The sequence below is a fragment of the Takifugu flavidus genome, chromosome 17 (assembly GCF_003711565.1).
Source record: "Takifugu flavidus isolate HTHZ2018 chromosome 17, ASM371156v2, whole genome shotgun sequence".
Lineage (NCBI taxonomy): Eukaryota > Metazoa > Chordata > Actinopteri > Tetraodontiformes > Tetraodontidae > Takifugu > Takifugu flavidus.
Genome location: NC_079536.1, coordinates 10,792,050 through 10,808,481, shown reverse-complemented (window position 1 = coordinate 10,808,481; position 16,432 = coordinate 10,792,050). Strand labels below are relative to the sequence as shown.

Genomic DNA, 16,432 nt, shown 5'->3' with positions numbered 1-16,432 from the left:
GAGGAGGGCCGGATCAGGCCAGAAGCTAGTGACTCTCCAATATAATTCTCCATCGCCTCCCGTTCCGCCCTGGAGAGGTCGTAGAGTCGGCGCGACGGTAACGTGGCCCCGGGGAGGAGATCGATGGCACAGTCATACGGCCGATGGGGCGGAAGGGAGAGCGCCCGCTGCTTGCAGAAGACCTCGCCTAGGTCATGGTACTCCCTCGGAACCTGGGACAGATCGGGAATCTCCTGGGCGGGTGCCGAGGTCCCTGACGAGGAGGTGACCGCCGAACGCAAACAGTTGGTGTGGCAGTTAACGCTCCAGCTCACCAGCCTCCCGGTTGGCCAGTCGAACTGAGGGTTGTGTAGGGCCAGCCATGGGGACCCGAGAACTCCAGGGGATGAGGAGGAGCGGATGAGGAAGAAGTGGATCTGTTCCCGATGATTTCCAGAGATGATGAGGGTGATTGCCTGGGTCCGGTGGGTAATCCTAGCCAGGATCTCCGTCGAGACCCAGAATGGTCTTCGGTTCGGGCAGCGTCTCGAGGGGAAGGCGAACCTGCCGGGCCAGGTCCTGGCTAATGAAGTTGCCGTCTGCACCCGAATCCACCAGGAAGGTAGTTGGCACCGACTCCTGCCCCCAAAGGAGCGTGCCGGAGAGGGTTAGACGGACGGGGGGTGAGCAGGAGGAGGATCCGCTCGCCAGCACTCCTGCCGGCGTTGACAAGCTTAATCTTTTGGCCGCACCGGGCAGTCGTCGAGGAGGTGGCCTGCGTGGCCACAATAGGCGCACAACCCAGCTGAGCGCCGGCGCCGACGTTCCAACTGGGTTAGATGTGTTCGACCCAACTGCATTGGTTCGCAGGTTGAAGCCTCAGGCGCTGGGACAGGGACGAAGGCTGACGAGTCCCCGGTGGGCTCCCTCAGCCTGGAGAACCTCCCAGAAGCTCTCACCGTCCGCTCGCTCATCCTCTGCCGGCATCGCTCCCGACGTCGATTGTCCAATCGGGTAGCCAGACCGATGAGCGCCTCCAAGGTCTCCGGCTGCTCCCTCGCTGCTAACTCGTCCTTCAGATCGTCGGAAAGCCCCTGTGTAAAAACTCCCTGAAGCGCCGCGTCGTTCCAGCCGCTTCGGGCAGCAAGGATACGGAAACGAATTGAGTAGTCAGCGACAGAGCTGGGACCCTGGCGCAGAGACAGAATCTGGGAGGACGCTTCGCTGCTCTGAACGGGATGATCAAAAACACGTCTTAACTCGGCCGTAAAAACCGGAAAACTAGAGGACGCGGGGGTCTGGTTCTCCAACACGGCTGTGGCCCATTGCGCCGCTCTCCCAGAGAGTAGGTTCACCATGAAGGCAATCTTTGCCCTGTCGCTGGGGTATGTGAGGGGTTGGAGGTCAAAAACCAGCGAGCACTGGAGCAAGAATGGGGCACACGCACCTGCCTCTCCGGAATATCGCTCCGGGACAGGAACGTGGGGTTCCCGTGGTGCAGCAGAGACCAGCTGTGTAATAAATGGACTGGTTATAGTGGGACAGAGAGAATAATCGGACTGGTTATAGTGGGACAGAGAGGGTAAATGGACTGGTTACAGTGGGACAGAGAGGGTAAATACACTGGTTATACTGGGACAAAAAGGATAAATAGACTGGTCAAACTGGGTCAGAGAGGGTAAATACAGTGGTTATACTGGGACAGAAAGGGTAAATGGGACTTGGCTTACTGAGACAAAGAGGCCCTGATCTTCCATTCACAAATCAAGTTTCAATATAGTTTTTAATCCATCCATCCATCGTCCATCCATCCATCCACCCATCATCCATCCATCCACCATCCAGGGCTAAAGCAGAACTCGTGGTCAGGGACAGAAGGCTGAGGACATTACCAGGATTCAGGCAGGGATGGCAACAGGAGGCCAGTCCACCAGGAAGTCCTGCATGTGAAGAAGCAAAAATGTGTCCAGCAGTGTTTGTGTGAGAGCAGCAGTTTTCATACTGGCATCTTCTGATTGACAACAGGTGACTGTCGTTGCCCTGACGCAGGTGTGGCTGCCAGTCAGAGTGGCAGAACTGGGGCACCACCTTCTGGGAATGCATGTGTCCAGCAACGTAAAGATCACTTAGAACTTCAGCTTAATGGACACCATAAACCTGCCCAGTGGGTCTTACTGGGATTCACTCTCACATTTCTGAACTGCTGGTTTTTATCTGGCAATGTCATGGAAACGTGCATCACTTCAATATAGACCTGCCTGTTGTTTTTATTGTGACTTTGCCTCTGCATGTCTCTGTCCCTCAGAATGACTTGGCTGCATCCAAATGTCCACATGTCCATGACGGGTCACTGTCGATTCGCTCATTGGTGAGAATGTGCATTGAAACAGCCCTAAAACAAGTTTCAACTGTATTTGCTGGAAATGTCAGCCAAAAGCAGTGTTAAGAGACATTATGTTGTTTATTTATTGTTGTTTATACTGCGAAAACTTAACAAGCACAACGTGAAAATATTTAATTGCTCAACAAACAGCCCAGGGAAGATTTCTGGGGACAGTCCCCATTTTGAATGACCTGTCCCGGCTAATGTTGACCCCCATTTCAGTGTGTTGTGAATAAAAAAAAAACGCTTCATGTAGACATGTTGCCTTTTATTACAATGACACGGGGAAGTTCTGACTGACGGTCCTGAGTCAGCTCCTCATTGACCAATCGCACGCCGCCATGTTACTGTGTAACTGTTGCCATGCGGATGCGCACCTCTCGACCAATAGGAAGCGCCGTCGCTGTTGCTAAGATACGCCAGCGACGCTTCCCAGATAATGGTGGCAAAAAGGGAAGTGTAGAAAACAACTGGAAAATGAAGAGGAATGGCAGGTAAATGTGAGATAATAGCACGAAATATAATCATATAAAAGCTTCCTGTATCAGGTTTGATGTGCTATGATCAAAAGTGACGTATTCGCGACGAACATTTTTTTGCACCGGGGCACTATGCTAACTCAGGACCGGATTAAATGTGTATCCCTGGATGTGTCCCCTTCCAAACATTTGTTTCTGGAGACCTTTGTCCCGTTTCTCATCTGATCTCACGTTGCTCGACAACCGTCCTGAATTTGTTTTGGATTGTGAGGTTTCGGGACAACAGAGACAAAGACTCAGGAATCCTGAGTCAGGATCCCGAGTGAATGAATACATTAAGTATATTTACACAACTCAGCAGCCAGTCCAGCTGTGTTTACATCCAGGAGAAGACCATTTTCGGCGTTACACGCTTCGCATACCGGTTATAGGGCAAAACATGAATGGCAAGACGGTGCCGCTGCATTCGCATTGGAAGCTAATAAACCTTTGACCAAAACAATTTATTTCCCCTGTGAGAAAATACAAAGGCAATTGTTTACAGACTGAAGCAAAAAGGACAGATTTGAAATAATTATTTTTATTATATTTATTAGATCTACCCTGGGATTCTTTTAAGCGCCTAGAAACACTTTTGATTGTAACAGACGCTATATAAATAAAGATTGATTAATTGATTGAGTGATTGATTGATTGATTGATTGAAGAGGAAACGGAAAACCAGTCGTTAAATTATGTACATGCAATATAGACTTTGACCACCAGATAGAGACATTATACCAATACAACCATCATTCACCCCATCCCTCTATCATTCCATTACTCCATCACTCCATCCATCCACCCCCTATGATCATTTAAAGTTGCCAATTGTTCCCCAGATGCATGGCTTCCAACCGGACAACCCGTGTCCAGCTACAATCCAAAAGTCATTGTTTGGGTTGTCATGTTCATGTTCATGCATTTAGCTTGTGAGACAACAAAAGTTTTGTTTGACGTCAAAAGAGTTTAAAGTTTTCTTTGCACATTCCCACAAATGCCGTATTTCAGTCACAGGGTTGTAACGTGACTTGATGCGCGCAACTAATTACATAATGACAGCACTTCCCCATTAAACATGTAAAAAGAAGAGTGAGAAAGTAATTCAAGTTGGACGGGTTTAATACTGTGTGCTCGGCTGCAATTAAACACGAGCAGGAGGCGTTAAAATACACTTATTTACTTTCATTTTCTGTCATCTTCTAATGATGCAATTATTACACATTTCTAAGCGTCCAACGGAGCGGAAAAATGACTCCATTTTTATCATCTGTCACCATTCTGGGGTTTGTTTCGTTGTTTTTCGGAACCAGAAACTTTAATGCAGGTTTCTGGCACTAGACATGAGTTAACATCCCTAAAAACTCCAATTCCTGTCCGCATCTTCCAGTCTGGCCCGCCCATATGTCATCTACACCTTTCACTATTGGTTCAAAGGAACACGCGGGCGACCGGTGCTGCGACGTGATTGGCTCAGGGGAGTGTCAATCATCTCTCCTGACGTCAGATCATGCAAATCGAGAGTAGATGCGGAACAGGGAGCGGGCACATAGCGGGCACAGAAACCGGGAGGAAGGACGACTGTCGCCCTTCACTTTTTTCAGCACAATTTTCTACCTGCTGTTGTCTCCTTGTGTGTTTGTCTGGAATCGGACCGTGATAAACACTGAGCTGTGAAAATGGCGCAGCCGGACGGCAAGAAGATCTTTTTTGAGAACCTGTCTGGAGCCGGGAAAGCTATCGCGGTCCTGACGAGCGGAGGGGATGCTCAAGGTAAAGCCCTCCATCGTATTTCCAAATGCGTAGTGGACAGAATAAGACATTTTGTGCGGAGGTGCCACTGTCCCAGCAGGGGGGCGCCGTCTCCTTAATGAAGCGCTGCGCAGCTGATGAGGTGACAGTTGGTGAGCCGAGGAACCGCATCGCCACCCGACATCCGCCACGTCTCTGCAGGCTTTGCGATTGTATTTCCCACGCTTATAATCGACTCGTCTTATGTAATGCACGAGGCAGTGACACATGGGAGCTGTATGTTGCTGCATTGCGGCTGGGAGGGCAGCAGAGAGGGCAAAGGTCAGAGAGTACCTCTGGCGCAACGTTCCGTCGGTGGGATGAGAGTCGTGTCCGCGGCTGCTGGGATGTCCGATCATCTGGGCTACGTGATGCACTGCATCTCACATCTCTCTCGAGGGGCTGTTGCATCACAGAGGAAACCCTTAGTCACGTGTTCACCGACCACGTAAAGCGGCACATTGACAGCACAGACACATGCGCGGTCTTACACAATAGCTGCAGCATCCCAGTGAACAGTTAGGACGCACTTATCATTTCATATTTAGTGCTCGTGTGATGCATCTCGGGTTTTATTTCATTCTGCATCCCTCATCTGAAAACGTGCAGCCGTGCCCAGTTCACGCACGCCTCGGCGTGGGGAGAAGGTTGCTGCGGCGGCTTTACATTTAGCCCTCACGCAGAGACGTGGCGCTGGCCCCCGCACCGACCAATCAGGCTGCACCATGCTTGACAGGAGCTGAATGTCATGTCGCACAGAATTATGCGGCCTTGGTTTTGACTTTTTTCCCCTCCCGACCCGACGTGTCTGAGAATACGTCCGCCAGGAGCCGAGGGATGAACCCCAACACATCTGAACTGCTGAAAGAAAAACACAGCTGCTGCATTTTTGGAGATAATCTTTAACCTTTTACTCGAACAGCCATTCCCCACGCCGTTCTCCCTTCTCCTGCCTGGGCCTCCCTCCTCTGTCCCCTCTGATTAGAGATTAGGCTGCTCAGTTGGGTTATGTAATCAGACAATAGCTCCCCAGGCTTGTGTTCCGTTACACTGGACTGACTGTTTACAGGTTTTGGACACTTTGGTGTTTTATTACTCTCCTTTTCTGGAGGAAAAACACTTCCCGGGACATTCAACATGTTCATTTTCCTATCTCTACTTTCAACATGGTCCTTTATAGCCGAAACCTCTGTGTTGCTTGGTAACAGCATTTCTTGGTTGCTGTTGGAGCTGCAGTATTCACCAGTTTGTGCAGAGGGGAGAAAAAACCAACCTCATCACGTGTTTATCTACTCTGCCCTGCCAACTTCCTGTTGTGAGGACCATTCTTCAGGTTGTCAGCATTCAGACTGTCCTCCCGTTGACATTCCAGCCACACACTTGTCCCCTAGTTGGTTATTGAGTTCAGTGGAAAACTGCAAAATCATTGGCAGCTGTGGGAGGAGCGGGGAAAAACCGCTTGACCAAATATGGCGGTTGCCGCGCGCAGAACCGCACGGGAGAAACACAAAGTTATGATGGGCTGTGCTTCACACACACCAGCACACTGCTGCTCAGAGTCAGGAGAGAATACAGGAAATTAAAGCCGATAAACCCAAAAACCATGTCTGCACCACTTGTTAAAGAGATTGTTGCTCTCTTCTTTCTTTTCTTTGTTTCTTTTTCTTCCAGGTATGAACGCCGCTGTTCGCGCTGTCGTCCGAATGGGCTTGTACGTAGGAGCAAAAGTATATTTTATTCACGAGGTGAGGCGACCATCTGCGATGCACTCATTTCAGGACTTCACACCACATGAACCTGTTTATTACGCCTGTGCAATAGCAGGAAAACTGGCAACGGGTGGGCGGATTGTTGAATATTCCGAAATGAATATTCCTCGTTTTGGAATAAATCGATTAGTACAACAGCAACGAGGAATCTGTGCAGATGTGGGGAGAATATTTGCCCTTAATGTGCCCTTTAAACATTATCACTCAGAATTAAAGCATTTCTCACTGCCTGCGTGATAAATAAAAGAAATCCTCTCTCCTTTAGCCTTACGCACCTTTTTCAGGTGTTTTCTAAGAGCAGGTATCTGGTATGAAACAACGAGGAGAGGCCGTTTCACCGCACCATCGCATTTAAATGGACTTTGCATAATATCGATGCATTCAAATAACAGCATAAAGGACATCAGTGGAATGCCGGCTGAGTCATGTGCTCGTTGCACATCTGCGCCTCCTCTGACGTGCGTGGTTACATAACTGGCTCTGCTCCTAACAGATGTATTCCTGCCCCCAGGGGGCCTCAGGACCATATAACAGTTAATTGCAACCCTACAGGATCAATCCTAGAACGCTGACGCCACCTGATCCTGGTGTTGCTAACGGTGACATTAGGATTGATCTAACCCGGGGTCCTTTTCAATGCTTATTGTCCTCTTCTCCCCAGGGATATCAGGGCATGGTGGACGGTGGAGACAACATCAGAGAAGCCTCGTGGGAAAGTGTCTCCAGCATGCTACAAGTGGTGAGCAACACCTCAGACACTCTCATATCGTGCGCTGCGTCTGTTGACGCGGAGCTGAATGAAGTTTGCGTCCCCGTCAGGGTGGAACTGTGATCGGCAGCGCCCGCTGTAAAGAGTTCCGCACCCACGAGGGCCGTCTGAAGGCCGCTCACAACCTGGTGCAGCGCGGCATCACCAATCTGTGCGTGATCGGCGGAGACGGCAGCCTGACGGGAGCCAACCTGTTCAGGGAGGAATGGAGCGGGCTGCTGACCGAGCTGGTGGAGCAGGGTAGTGTGGGAACGCCACTTTCTGGGATTACCCCCCTTCTGGGTTTTATTGACTCGCTTTGTAAACAAACAAAAGGGAATCTCATACCGATTCTCACGGTCAGAAAGTCTGAAACCTAAACTTACTTTTCCTTCAAAATCCTACAGCACAGACAGTTCAGGGTTACTTCCTGCTTGTTGTATTTTGTCAACATGTAGAGTGTAGTCCGTACTTATAGTAGAAACACAGCGGGGATGCTAACTGGAGGAACTGGATTAACCCCAGCGCCCTGATCCTTCCAGGCCTGATCGAGCAGGATTCGGTTCAGAAATATTCGGCCCTCCACATCGTGGGCATGGTTGGCTCCATCGACAACGACTTCTGCGGAACCGACATGACCATCGGGACGGACTCGGCGCTGCACAGAATCATCGAGGTGGTCGACGCCATCATGACGACGGCCCAGAGGTGAGTCTCGTGTAACATAGGACGTAATCCTTCCGCTCGCTTCTCACCGTCTCCTCCGGTTCCTCAGTCACCAGCGGACCTTCGTGCTGGAGGTGATGGGCAGGCATTGTGGGTAAGAACTGTCCTGTTTGTTCTGAGACACAGATGATGATCAGCTCCTCATTCAGCTCCTCATGCTTCCTTCTCAGCTACCTGGCTCTGGTGAGTGCTCTGGCCTGTGGAGCCGACTGGGTCTTGATTCCAGAAATGCCTCCAGAGGACGGCTGGGAGGACAAGATGTGTCAAAAGCTCTCTGCGGTAACATAATCTCATATTTTTCCTCAGATCAAACATGACTCACCCGGATGTGCCGGCTGTTATCACTTGGTTTAACGTTCCCGTTTATTCCGAAACAGTTGCCGGACTTTTAAAGGAGCGAGTCCTCACTACAGACGCAAATTCATTTTTGACACGGAAGCTTTATCTCCTTTAATCCAAGTTTCTGCTTTACAATCATGTCACGGCTCAGACCCGTTCCAGGGGCACGAGGCTGAACATAATCATAGTAGCAGAGGGCGCCATTGACAGGCACGGGAAGCCTATAACGTCTAGTTTTGTCAAGGATGTGAGTACCCCAGCAGAAAGAAAGGGGAAGCCAGAAGCATGGAGACCCACCTGACGAGCAACAAAACGGATCGTGCGTTTCCTCTCAGAGCCTGGCTCCACGGCGGGGCGCTGACGGCCTTCGTCCCAAATTCAAATGCGCCCTCTTGGGTTCTGCTTGCATCACCTGGCCACCATGCTTCTGAAAGCCCACGTCGCAGCCGCAGTCTGAGTTTTTCTGTCATGTTTTCTCTCCACCTCCAACCCCCTCCCCGTAGAACCGAGCAGGGAAGAAAAGGCTGAATGTCATAATTGTAGCCGAAGGGGCGATTGATCGTAGCAACACGCCCATTACCACTGACTATATCAAGGATGTAAGTACGGAGCTTCGGGTGAAAGTCTGGCGGTTCCCCACCTCGACTGTATGACCTCTACCACTGTACTGCTGCCCTGGTGTGGCTTTGACTTTCTGTGTCTCTGAAGTGCTCTGTCGGGTGCACGCTATAGTTTGGTAAGACGGCTTTCACCACCTTCTCCAGCTAGAGTAAAAACTAAAACCTCCCACGCAGACATTTGCCAAGTCAAATGTCCTGTATTGATTTCTGCTTCACAAAGCTGTGTGGGTCTTGTGGTTGACAACGTCGTGACACCGTGTGCTCAGACCTCGCAACATTTGTAGCTGTTTCTTTGGGTTTTTTTTCTCCCGTAAAATCCGGGCTCTGATTTCATTAAGCACGACCTCCTGTGATGTTACCGACAAGCTAAGAGCTAACATGACTGAAAAATTAGAATGGCTTGCTTGTGCTTTTCTGTTTCCCCTTTTCTTTAGCATTTTCTACTGGTTTCTGTGGTGTGCCTCTCCCATCTTTTCACTTCCCAGTTTGATTCTGTGAGAGAAGAGGTTTATTGTGCATGATTCCCTCCCGTGATCTGTTAGCTTTGTAATAGTTGAGAAGAGGAGAGGCAAATGCCCACGATGACCTTTTCTTTTCTATCCTTCCAGCTTGTTGTCAAAAATTTGGGTTTTGACACACGAGTGACCATTCTGGGACACGTGCAGAGAGGAGGAACCCCTTCTGCTTTTGACCGCATCCTGGTAGGTCAACAGGGTCATCTTTAGGCTGCTTTCAAACTGGGAAGCTGTGGTTTTAGAGAGAAGTCAGTCACGATGAGTTACCTCAGAGACATCAGCCTCTTGACGCGTCTGCCGTGGGATCCGGGTAAAGGTACACTGGGAGGAACTAGCAGCACAGAGCGCTTGCCATGTTATCCCGTGTGTCTGAGGAGAACTGGACTCGGCTTTGAGGTTAAGCACATTAACAGATTTGTGGCTCAGCGTGTGAAGCGCTGCTGCACAGCGAGAGTCCAGCAGATTGGTTCCTGTTTGTGAGCCACCAGCTAAAACCTGAAGCCTACTTTCTCATTCTGTCCTGGTCTTCCACGCCTATAATGTTTTCCCGTCCCGCGGGTTCTGTTGGTAACGTTTACGCCCAGTCCGTGCCCTAGTACCAGCGTTTAAATGTTCGGTTGTTGCTCTGTGCCCAGGCCAGTCGTATGGGCGTGGAGGCGGTTCTCGCCCTCCTGGAGACCACAGCCAACACGCCCGCCTGCGTGGTCTCGCTGTGCGGCAACCAGTCGGTGCGACTGCCTCTGATGGAGTGTGTGGAGATGGTAGGTCCTGGACCTGGAAGCCAAGGCTGATAGATACAGCATGGAAGAAAAAGACAAGCTTTTGGTGTTGTTTTATTATGAAGGTTGCCCTCTTCACATGCAGCACATGTTCTCATAACAGATCTCATTATAGATTGTGCTTTCCTCAGACTCAGGAGGTCCAGAAGGCAATGGACGAGAAGCGGTTCGAGGAGGCGGTGAAGCTTCGAGGCAGGTAGGAACGGGGAATCGGTGCGAAACCCCTCCTGACAGAGATGGTACAGATTCATTCACGATGACTTTCCATCTACAGGAGTTTTGAAAACAACCTAAAGACCTACAAGCTCCTGGCTCATCGTAAACCAGAGTCCGACCTGCCTCATGTAAGTCACCTCTGCCTGGAGGTCAAAGGTCACCTCGGAGAATTGAAGGAGCCCCAGCAGGTGGACCTTTTACTCTCAATCGGTCCTGAGGATCTGCTGAATGACAATGATGCACCTGCTCTCATCTAGGTGCTCCTGTTGTCAGGTGTTTCACACACAGCCTCACCTTTGTTTCAGCGTGGGCCATAATTAAAGCCAAGGGCTTCACACCAGACCCACAGGGCTCAGCGAGCTGTGGTATCAGATGGCGGCCAGCTCCCCACCATGACTTATTCATCCCTAACTGGAGCTCTGGCGCCTGTTGCTACAGCACAGACGTCTCGCACTGGTGATGGGTGACGCGAGGACAGCTCGCTTTGGGGCTTCAGACCCCATTTGTCATCGTGACCCCCCGTCCCCGTCCCCGTCGGACGACCTTATAATTGAGCACAGAGGAATCATTGTTGATTAAAATTGCATGAGCTGTCTGGTTTGTTTTTGTGCCCACAGAGCAACTTCAATGTGGCTGTGTTGAACGTGGGCGCTCCTGCGGCGGGCATGAACGCTGCTGTCCGTTCAGCCGTCCGGGTGGGAATCTCTGAGGGACACAAGGTGTTTGCCGTCAGTGACGGCTTCGAGGGATTCTACAAAGGACAGGTGGGTTCAGTGCTGCTGACATTTTCTGGTGTTTACATGTCAATAAACATTCAAAAATGTCCAGGTAACACAAACATTTATTGTTAGTAAGATGTTGTTTCATAATTATAATGGGAGGAAAGTCAAGTGTCTGTGTATACCACAAAGCTATACCACGACGATCCGCTAGAGGGCAGCAATGCCTTGACTATAGATGGTGGGGAGTGGAAGTCACAGACAAAACAGAGCCGGGGGGGGGGGTTGAGACTGTGCTGTAACATGAGAACTTGTTATTTTCCGCACAGCCGGTTCTTCACTCACCTTTTCCTTGTGGAAAATCCCAGTCATTACTGAGTCAACTGATTCCAATAATGCAAACAAGCTGACCATTCGTCAGGATTACTGCACAATCCACGAGTGTCCTGCTGAGGCGGGGGGTGGGGGGGCTTCTATCCCTGTCTGTATTAGATCAATTTCTTCTTTCCCCATCTAGAAAAAACAGAATACTAAACTAGAGGTTTACACAGCATAAACCAAAATACAGTTTGCTTCAACAGTGACCTTTAATTGAGTGCAAATGTTTCAGATAAAGGAGATTAAATGGGCTGATGTTGGAGGATGGACAGGACAGGGTGGATCTCTACTGGGGACCAAAAGGTAAAAGCTTGATGAATCATTTTAAATCCACATAACCTGGATCATGAACACAGCAACACACGCATTAAGAGTCAGTTATTAGAGACGTTTCACCTGCTGCCGTCCGATCACTGAGCCTGTCGCCTTTTCCTGCCTCTCATTTCTTCAGGACCCTTCCTGCGAAGCACGTCGACAAAATTGCTGCGCAGATGCGACAGCACAACATTAATGCTCTGCTTATTGTGGGCGGATTTGAGGTACGTCGCCACCGGCCGCTCCTGTCGTTGCGCTGTGGGGTTACAATGTCACCCTACTTTATATGAGCCCGCCATCCTTTACACCATCATCTACATAGAACCATCATGCTGCATTAAATAAAGACAGAGCAGCACCATTCTAATATATATATATATACTCCATGTCTATAAAAAACCTCAAGAGTAACAAGAGTTTAGATGTGTTTGTTGGATGGTTTTAATGGAAACCTGCTTTTTTTTCCAGCCATTTCACTCACTCCTGTTATGGTGCTCATCACCAGCTTTACAGTGTTTTCCTGTGATGTGTGTGTGTGTGTGTGTGTGTGTGTGAGCAGAGGATGTGGAGTGGCACCTGTCTGTTTGGCTGCTGTCCGGTGTGATAGACGTGGCTCTCTTCCTTTTGGCGCCCTCTACTGTTTCCTTATGGCACCGCTCTTCCACCACTGCACCTCCTCCCCCCCCCACAATACCCAACCCCCCCTTATGGACGCTAAAGCCCTTGGCTCTGCCCTGCAGGGCTTCCTGTCATTGCTGGAGTTGTTAACAGCACGCGGGAAGTATGAAGAGTTCTGTGTTCCCATGGTGATGGTCCCATCCACCGTCTCCAACAATGTCCCGGGCTCAGACCTCAGCATCGGCGCTGACACGGCCCTGAACGCCATCACTTCTGTAAGTGATGAGGCTGGCGAATGTTTTTAATAGGCGTGCGCACACACACCTCACACACACACACGATTCTAGACGGACAGAAAAGACAGGGACTCCCTCCTTGTCTCTACATCGTGTGATTAATGTCCAGCTCAGGTAAGGTAGCTGCCAGCAGGCTGTGAGGTGCATGAGCACAGTGGCCACCATGTTTGCTCTGCCTGGCTTTCACCCTGCTACGCCCCCGCTTGCTGACCCCTCGACCACCATCTTCTTCGTGTTTTTTCCTCCTCCTCCTCCTCCAGTTGTGTGTGTTGCCAGAGACCATGTTATCTGCGCCGTCACTGTCACATTCAGCCAATATGTCTTCCAGATTTATTAAAGAATCAGAACTTTTCCACACAAACGAACCCCCGACTCTCTGAAGGGAGTCCAGTCTGGCCGCCCCGACGGGCTACTTTGTCTGGCCGATCCCCACAAACACAGAGAAGCCCCTTTTTTCGCTTCCGCCCTCCCTCGTCTGTGTCCCGTCCTCCCTCCGCCAAAGGGAAGCCATCAGCCACTATCACGCGGAAGGAGCCGGAAAGGCAGGTTGCGCTCCACCAGAGAGAGATTTGCCCTCTCTCTGTCGGTGACCGGCCTTTCGTGGCTCTAACACATCTCCATGTGCTGCCGCTTCAGGCGTTTGAGAGTCTGCTGCAGCTGTTTGAGGCTCGCGCCACCTACGAGGAGTTTTGCATACCCATGTGTATGGTGCCCGCCACCATCAGTAACAATGTACCCGGCACCAATCTGAGTATTGGGGCAGACACCGCCCTCAACGCTATCGTGGAGGTAAGAGAGGACAGCCCCACGCCGATCCCAGCCTTATGAGAGCTTTTAAAGGCAGATGTGCGGGACTTCCTGTTTGCACGTGCATCTTTTTCGCTTGGGTTTATATGAACATTCTGAACCTACCTGCATTGGTCTGTGGTGTGAAGCCTCGTGCGCACGCTGAGGCAGCTGTTTGACTCTCTTATGTGCGCTGACCGCATCAGACTTGCGACCGCATCAAGCAGTCGGCCAGTGGAACCAAGAGGCGCGTGTTCATCATCGAGACCATGGGCGGTTACTGCGGGTACCTGGCCAGCGTCGGGGGCCTGGCCGCCGGAGCCGACGCCGCCTACATCTACGAGGAGCCGTTTGACATCAGAGATCTGCAGGTGATAAACGTCAGTCGCGACAGCCTTTACTGGGCCACGTTACTGACACCCTTCCCTCCCACAGGCCAACGTTGAACACTTGACAGAGAAAATGAAGACCAGCATCCAAAGAGGACTGGTGCTCAGGTACTGTAAGAGCTGCTTAAATCCCACTCTTAGGTCGCGTTTTACAGCTGCATTTCCTCCATTTGTGCGCGATCATTAAGCTGCTTGTACAGAGCAGATTTACTGCTGTTGTCAGCAGTTTACAAGCCAAGTGTTCACACATTAATCAGCTCAGTTTCCACTTCCAACATTCATTTGAGAAGCTTTAATTTAGTCTGCAGTCCGCTAGGGGGCATCGGCGCGCCACATCAGTGTAATATGACGACAGAAGAAGATGCAATTGTTAAATTCATTTTCTTCCCTTAGGAACGAGAACTCCAATGAAAACTACACTACTGACTTCATCTACCAGCTGTATTCTGAGGAGGGTAAAGGAGTGTTTGACTGCAGGAAGAATGTGCTGGGACACATGCAGCAGGTACACACATTCCCTCCCCTGTCAGGAATATCCGTCCAACCTTTTCTTTGTGTTTGCATCGTCAATACGCACCAGTATGAAGGCCCTGCAGTAAATGTCACACTGTCCAATAGGGCGGCGCTCCATCTCCATTTGACCGTAACTTTGGCACCAAGATCTCTGCCAAGGCCATGCAGTGGGTGACCAGGAAGCTGGGGGAGACCTTCAGACAAGGTTTGTTCTTCTGTCCCCCTCAGACCACCTGCTGTCCCTCTGAACCTGCAGCGACGCGACCGCACGCTCTGCCGCCGCGTCACTAACGCCCTCAAAAGTGCCGTATCGACTCTTTATGTACATTCACCGAGTGAATGTGTTGATTGCCACGCGACGATGCGACGGCTGATGTGAGACCACCCTGCATGAGTCCAGGCCAGACTTTGAGTTAAAACTGCTCTTTGTTTTGTTTGTTTTTTTCTATTTCCTACACGTGGATGACATAAGATGAAGGTAAACCTTTTGTTTTTGTCACGCCGGCTCCACGACCATCTTTATCTTTACACTCCGCTTCACTCGTCTGTCTGCCACTTTGTAGAAAGACGGTTATTATTTCACATAGTCGCGTTGTAAATGAATGAGCACATGCACATTAACCCATTTGGTTTGCATCTCCCCCTCATGTATGATGTCTTTTAATGCTGCTTTTTATTGCAGACGTGTCACCCGTTTTTGTCTCGGTGCTGCTCCGCCTCATTGTCGTCCTGTAGATCCCTTCATCCTATTTTTATTCTTCAAGATTACAGCCGCTTGAAGAAGCGCCACAAACATCTGTTGGCTGCCCCTCTGTGTGGGGGGACCCTTCTGTCCTTCCCCACGTGTCCGTCTCTTTGACGCCGTGTTGTGTCCCCTCGCAGGACGCGTCTTTGCCAACAGCGAGGACTCCTGCTGCCTGCTGGGAATGCGTCGCAGGGCTCTGGTCTTCCAACCCGTCGTGCAACTCAAGGGCGAGACTGACTTCATGTAAGTATTTTAAGCCAGAAATTTGCTGTATTTTCTTTGTAGGTCGGACCGTAGAGGTCAGATGATGCTCTTCTGTCTGAAGTCACAGGATCCCTAAAGAGCAGTGGTGGCTGAAGCTGCGTCCTCTGATGAAGATCCTGGCCAAGTACAAAACCAGTTACGACGTGTCGGACTCAGGACAGCTGGAGCACGTCGTCCACAACCGGCCTAAAGAGCTGGACGCCTCGGTAGCCATGTGAGGGACAGCACGGCGCCGCCTTCCCCCGGACATGGCCTCCGTCGGGCCCAGTGTCGCCTTTGTTTCCTGTCGTTTCCTCCGATATCACTCCTGCTGTTCGGTCCTCCTGAATGGTGACCTCTGCCTCTGCAGCGTTAGACACACACACACACACACACACACACACTGTTGCACACCTAAAACTCAGCCTGTCCGTCATGCATCCGTGTGTCCTGGATGTCTAGTGTCACTGTTGTTTTATAAATTGCACTTTCTGTGTCCGCAGCGGTTTGGCCGGGCTCTGATCCAGAAAGGCACGAGGACAGAGTCGGCTCAAAAACCCACGCGAGCGTCTGTCCAGAACCGCCGTGAAGGTTCAGCGTATTTATGTGAGACTGATGCGATGCAGTCCTGCTGCTGCCAGCTAAAAGAACAGCGTATTCTCGGACACTGACCATAGTATTTATCTTTTTAACATTGTTTATTTTGCTCGTTAACTTGGATCTGTTATTAAGTGTAGGCACTGCTGTACTAGGTGACTGTCCTACTGCACATGTTAGATGTATAAATGACTTTCCCAGAGAATAAAAGAGACTTGAAAGACGAAACCAACAGTGTCTGTCATTACTAGTTATATTAAAGCTATTTTAACACATATTAATGGATACAACAGGCGACCGCCCCATAGTAACACAAAGTTGAGACGATAAGGATGATCACCATGGTGACAACAAATTGCCACATAAGAGGAACAAGCTGCCAGACAAGAAAGAATGGTGATGGGCCAAACAAAACCATCTAAAATTGATACAGTTAAAATCAAAAGTCAC

At 50.2% G+C, this 16,432-nt stretch overlaps 1 protein-coding gene across 6 annotated transcripts; it reads left to right on the top strand.

Moving 5' to 3' along the window:
* Window positions 1-4,396: 4,396 nt before the first annotated feature.
* On the top strand, window positions 4,397-16,210 carry pfkpa (phosphofructokinase, platelet a). Of its 6 annotated transcripts, none has more exons than XM_057012159.1 (22): window positions 4,398-4,653; window positions 6,343-6,416; window positions 7,102-7,179; window positions 7,260-7,449; window positions 7,731-7,896; window positions 7,964-8,008; window positions 8,085-8,193; window positions 8,757-8,852; window positions 9,482-9,574; window positions 10,024-10,149; window positions 10,299-10,363; window positions 10,442-10,511; window positions 11,001-11,147; window positions 11,713-11,783; window positions 11,932-12,019; window positions 13,346-13,498; window positions 13,702-13,866; window positions 13,931-13,992; window positions 14,278-14,389; window positions 14,503-14,602; window positions 15,280-15,385; window positions 15,468-16,210. In XM_057012159.1, the coding sequence occupies exons 1-22, from the start codon at window positions 4,560-4,562 to the stop codon at window positions 15,622-15,624; spliced, it is 2,367 nt and encodes a 788-aa protein (XP_056868139.1). In that variant the 5' UTR covers window positions 4,398-4,559; the 3' UTR covers window positions 15,625-16,210. The 6 variants fall into 6 exon arrangements, with proteins under 6 accessions (XP_056868142.1, XP_056868139.1, XP_056868140.1 ...); XM_057012160.1 differs by lacking the exon at window positions 13,346-13,498 and adding an exon at window positions 12,536-12,688; XM_057012157.1 differs by lacking the exon at window positions 8,757-8,852 and adding an exon at window positions 8,405-8,500.
* The last annotated feature ends 222 nt before the right edge of the window (window positions 16,211-16,432 follow it).

Coding starts and splice junctions, on each gene's coding strand:
- pfkpa (XM_057012159.1), top strand. CDS start 4,560: ATGGCGCAGCCGGACGGCAAGAAGATCTTTTTTGAGAACCTGTCTGGA. Junction 8,194..8,756: donor TGTGTCAAAAGCTCTCTGCG/GTAACATAATCT, acceptor CCCTCCCCGTAG/AACCGAGCAGGGAAGAAAAG. Junction 14,603..15,279: donor GGGGGAGACCTTCAGACAAG/GTTTGTTCTTCT, acceptor GTCCCCTCGCAG/GACGCGTCTTTGCCAACAGC.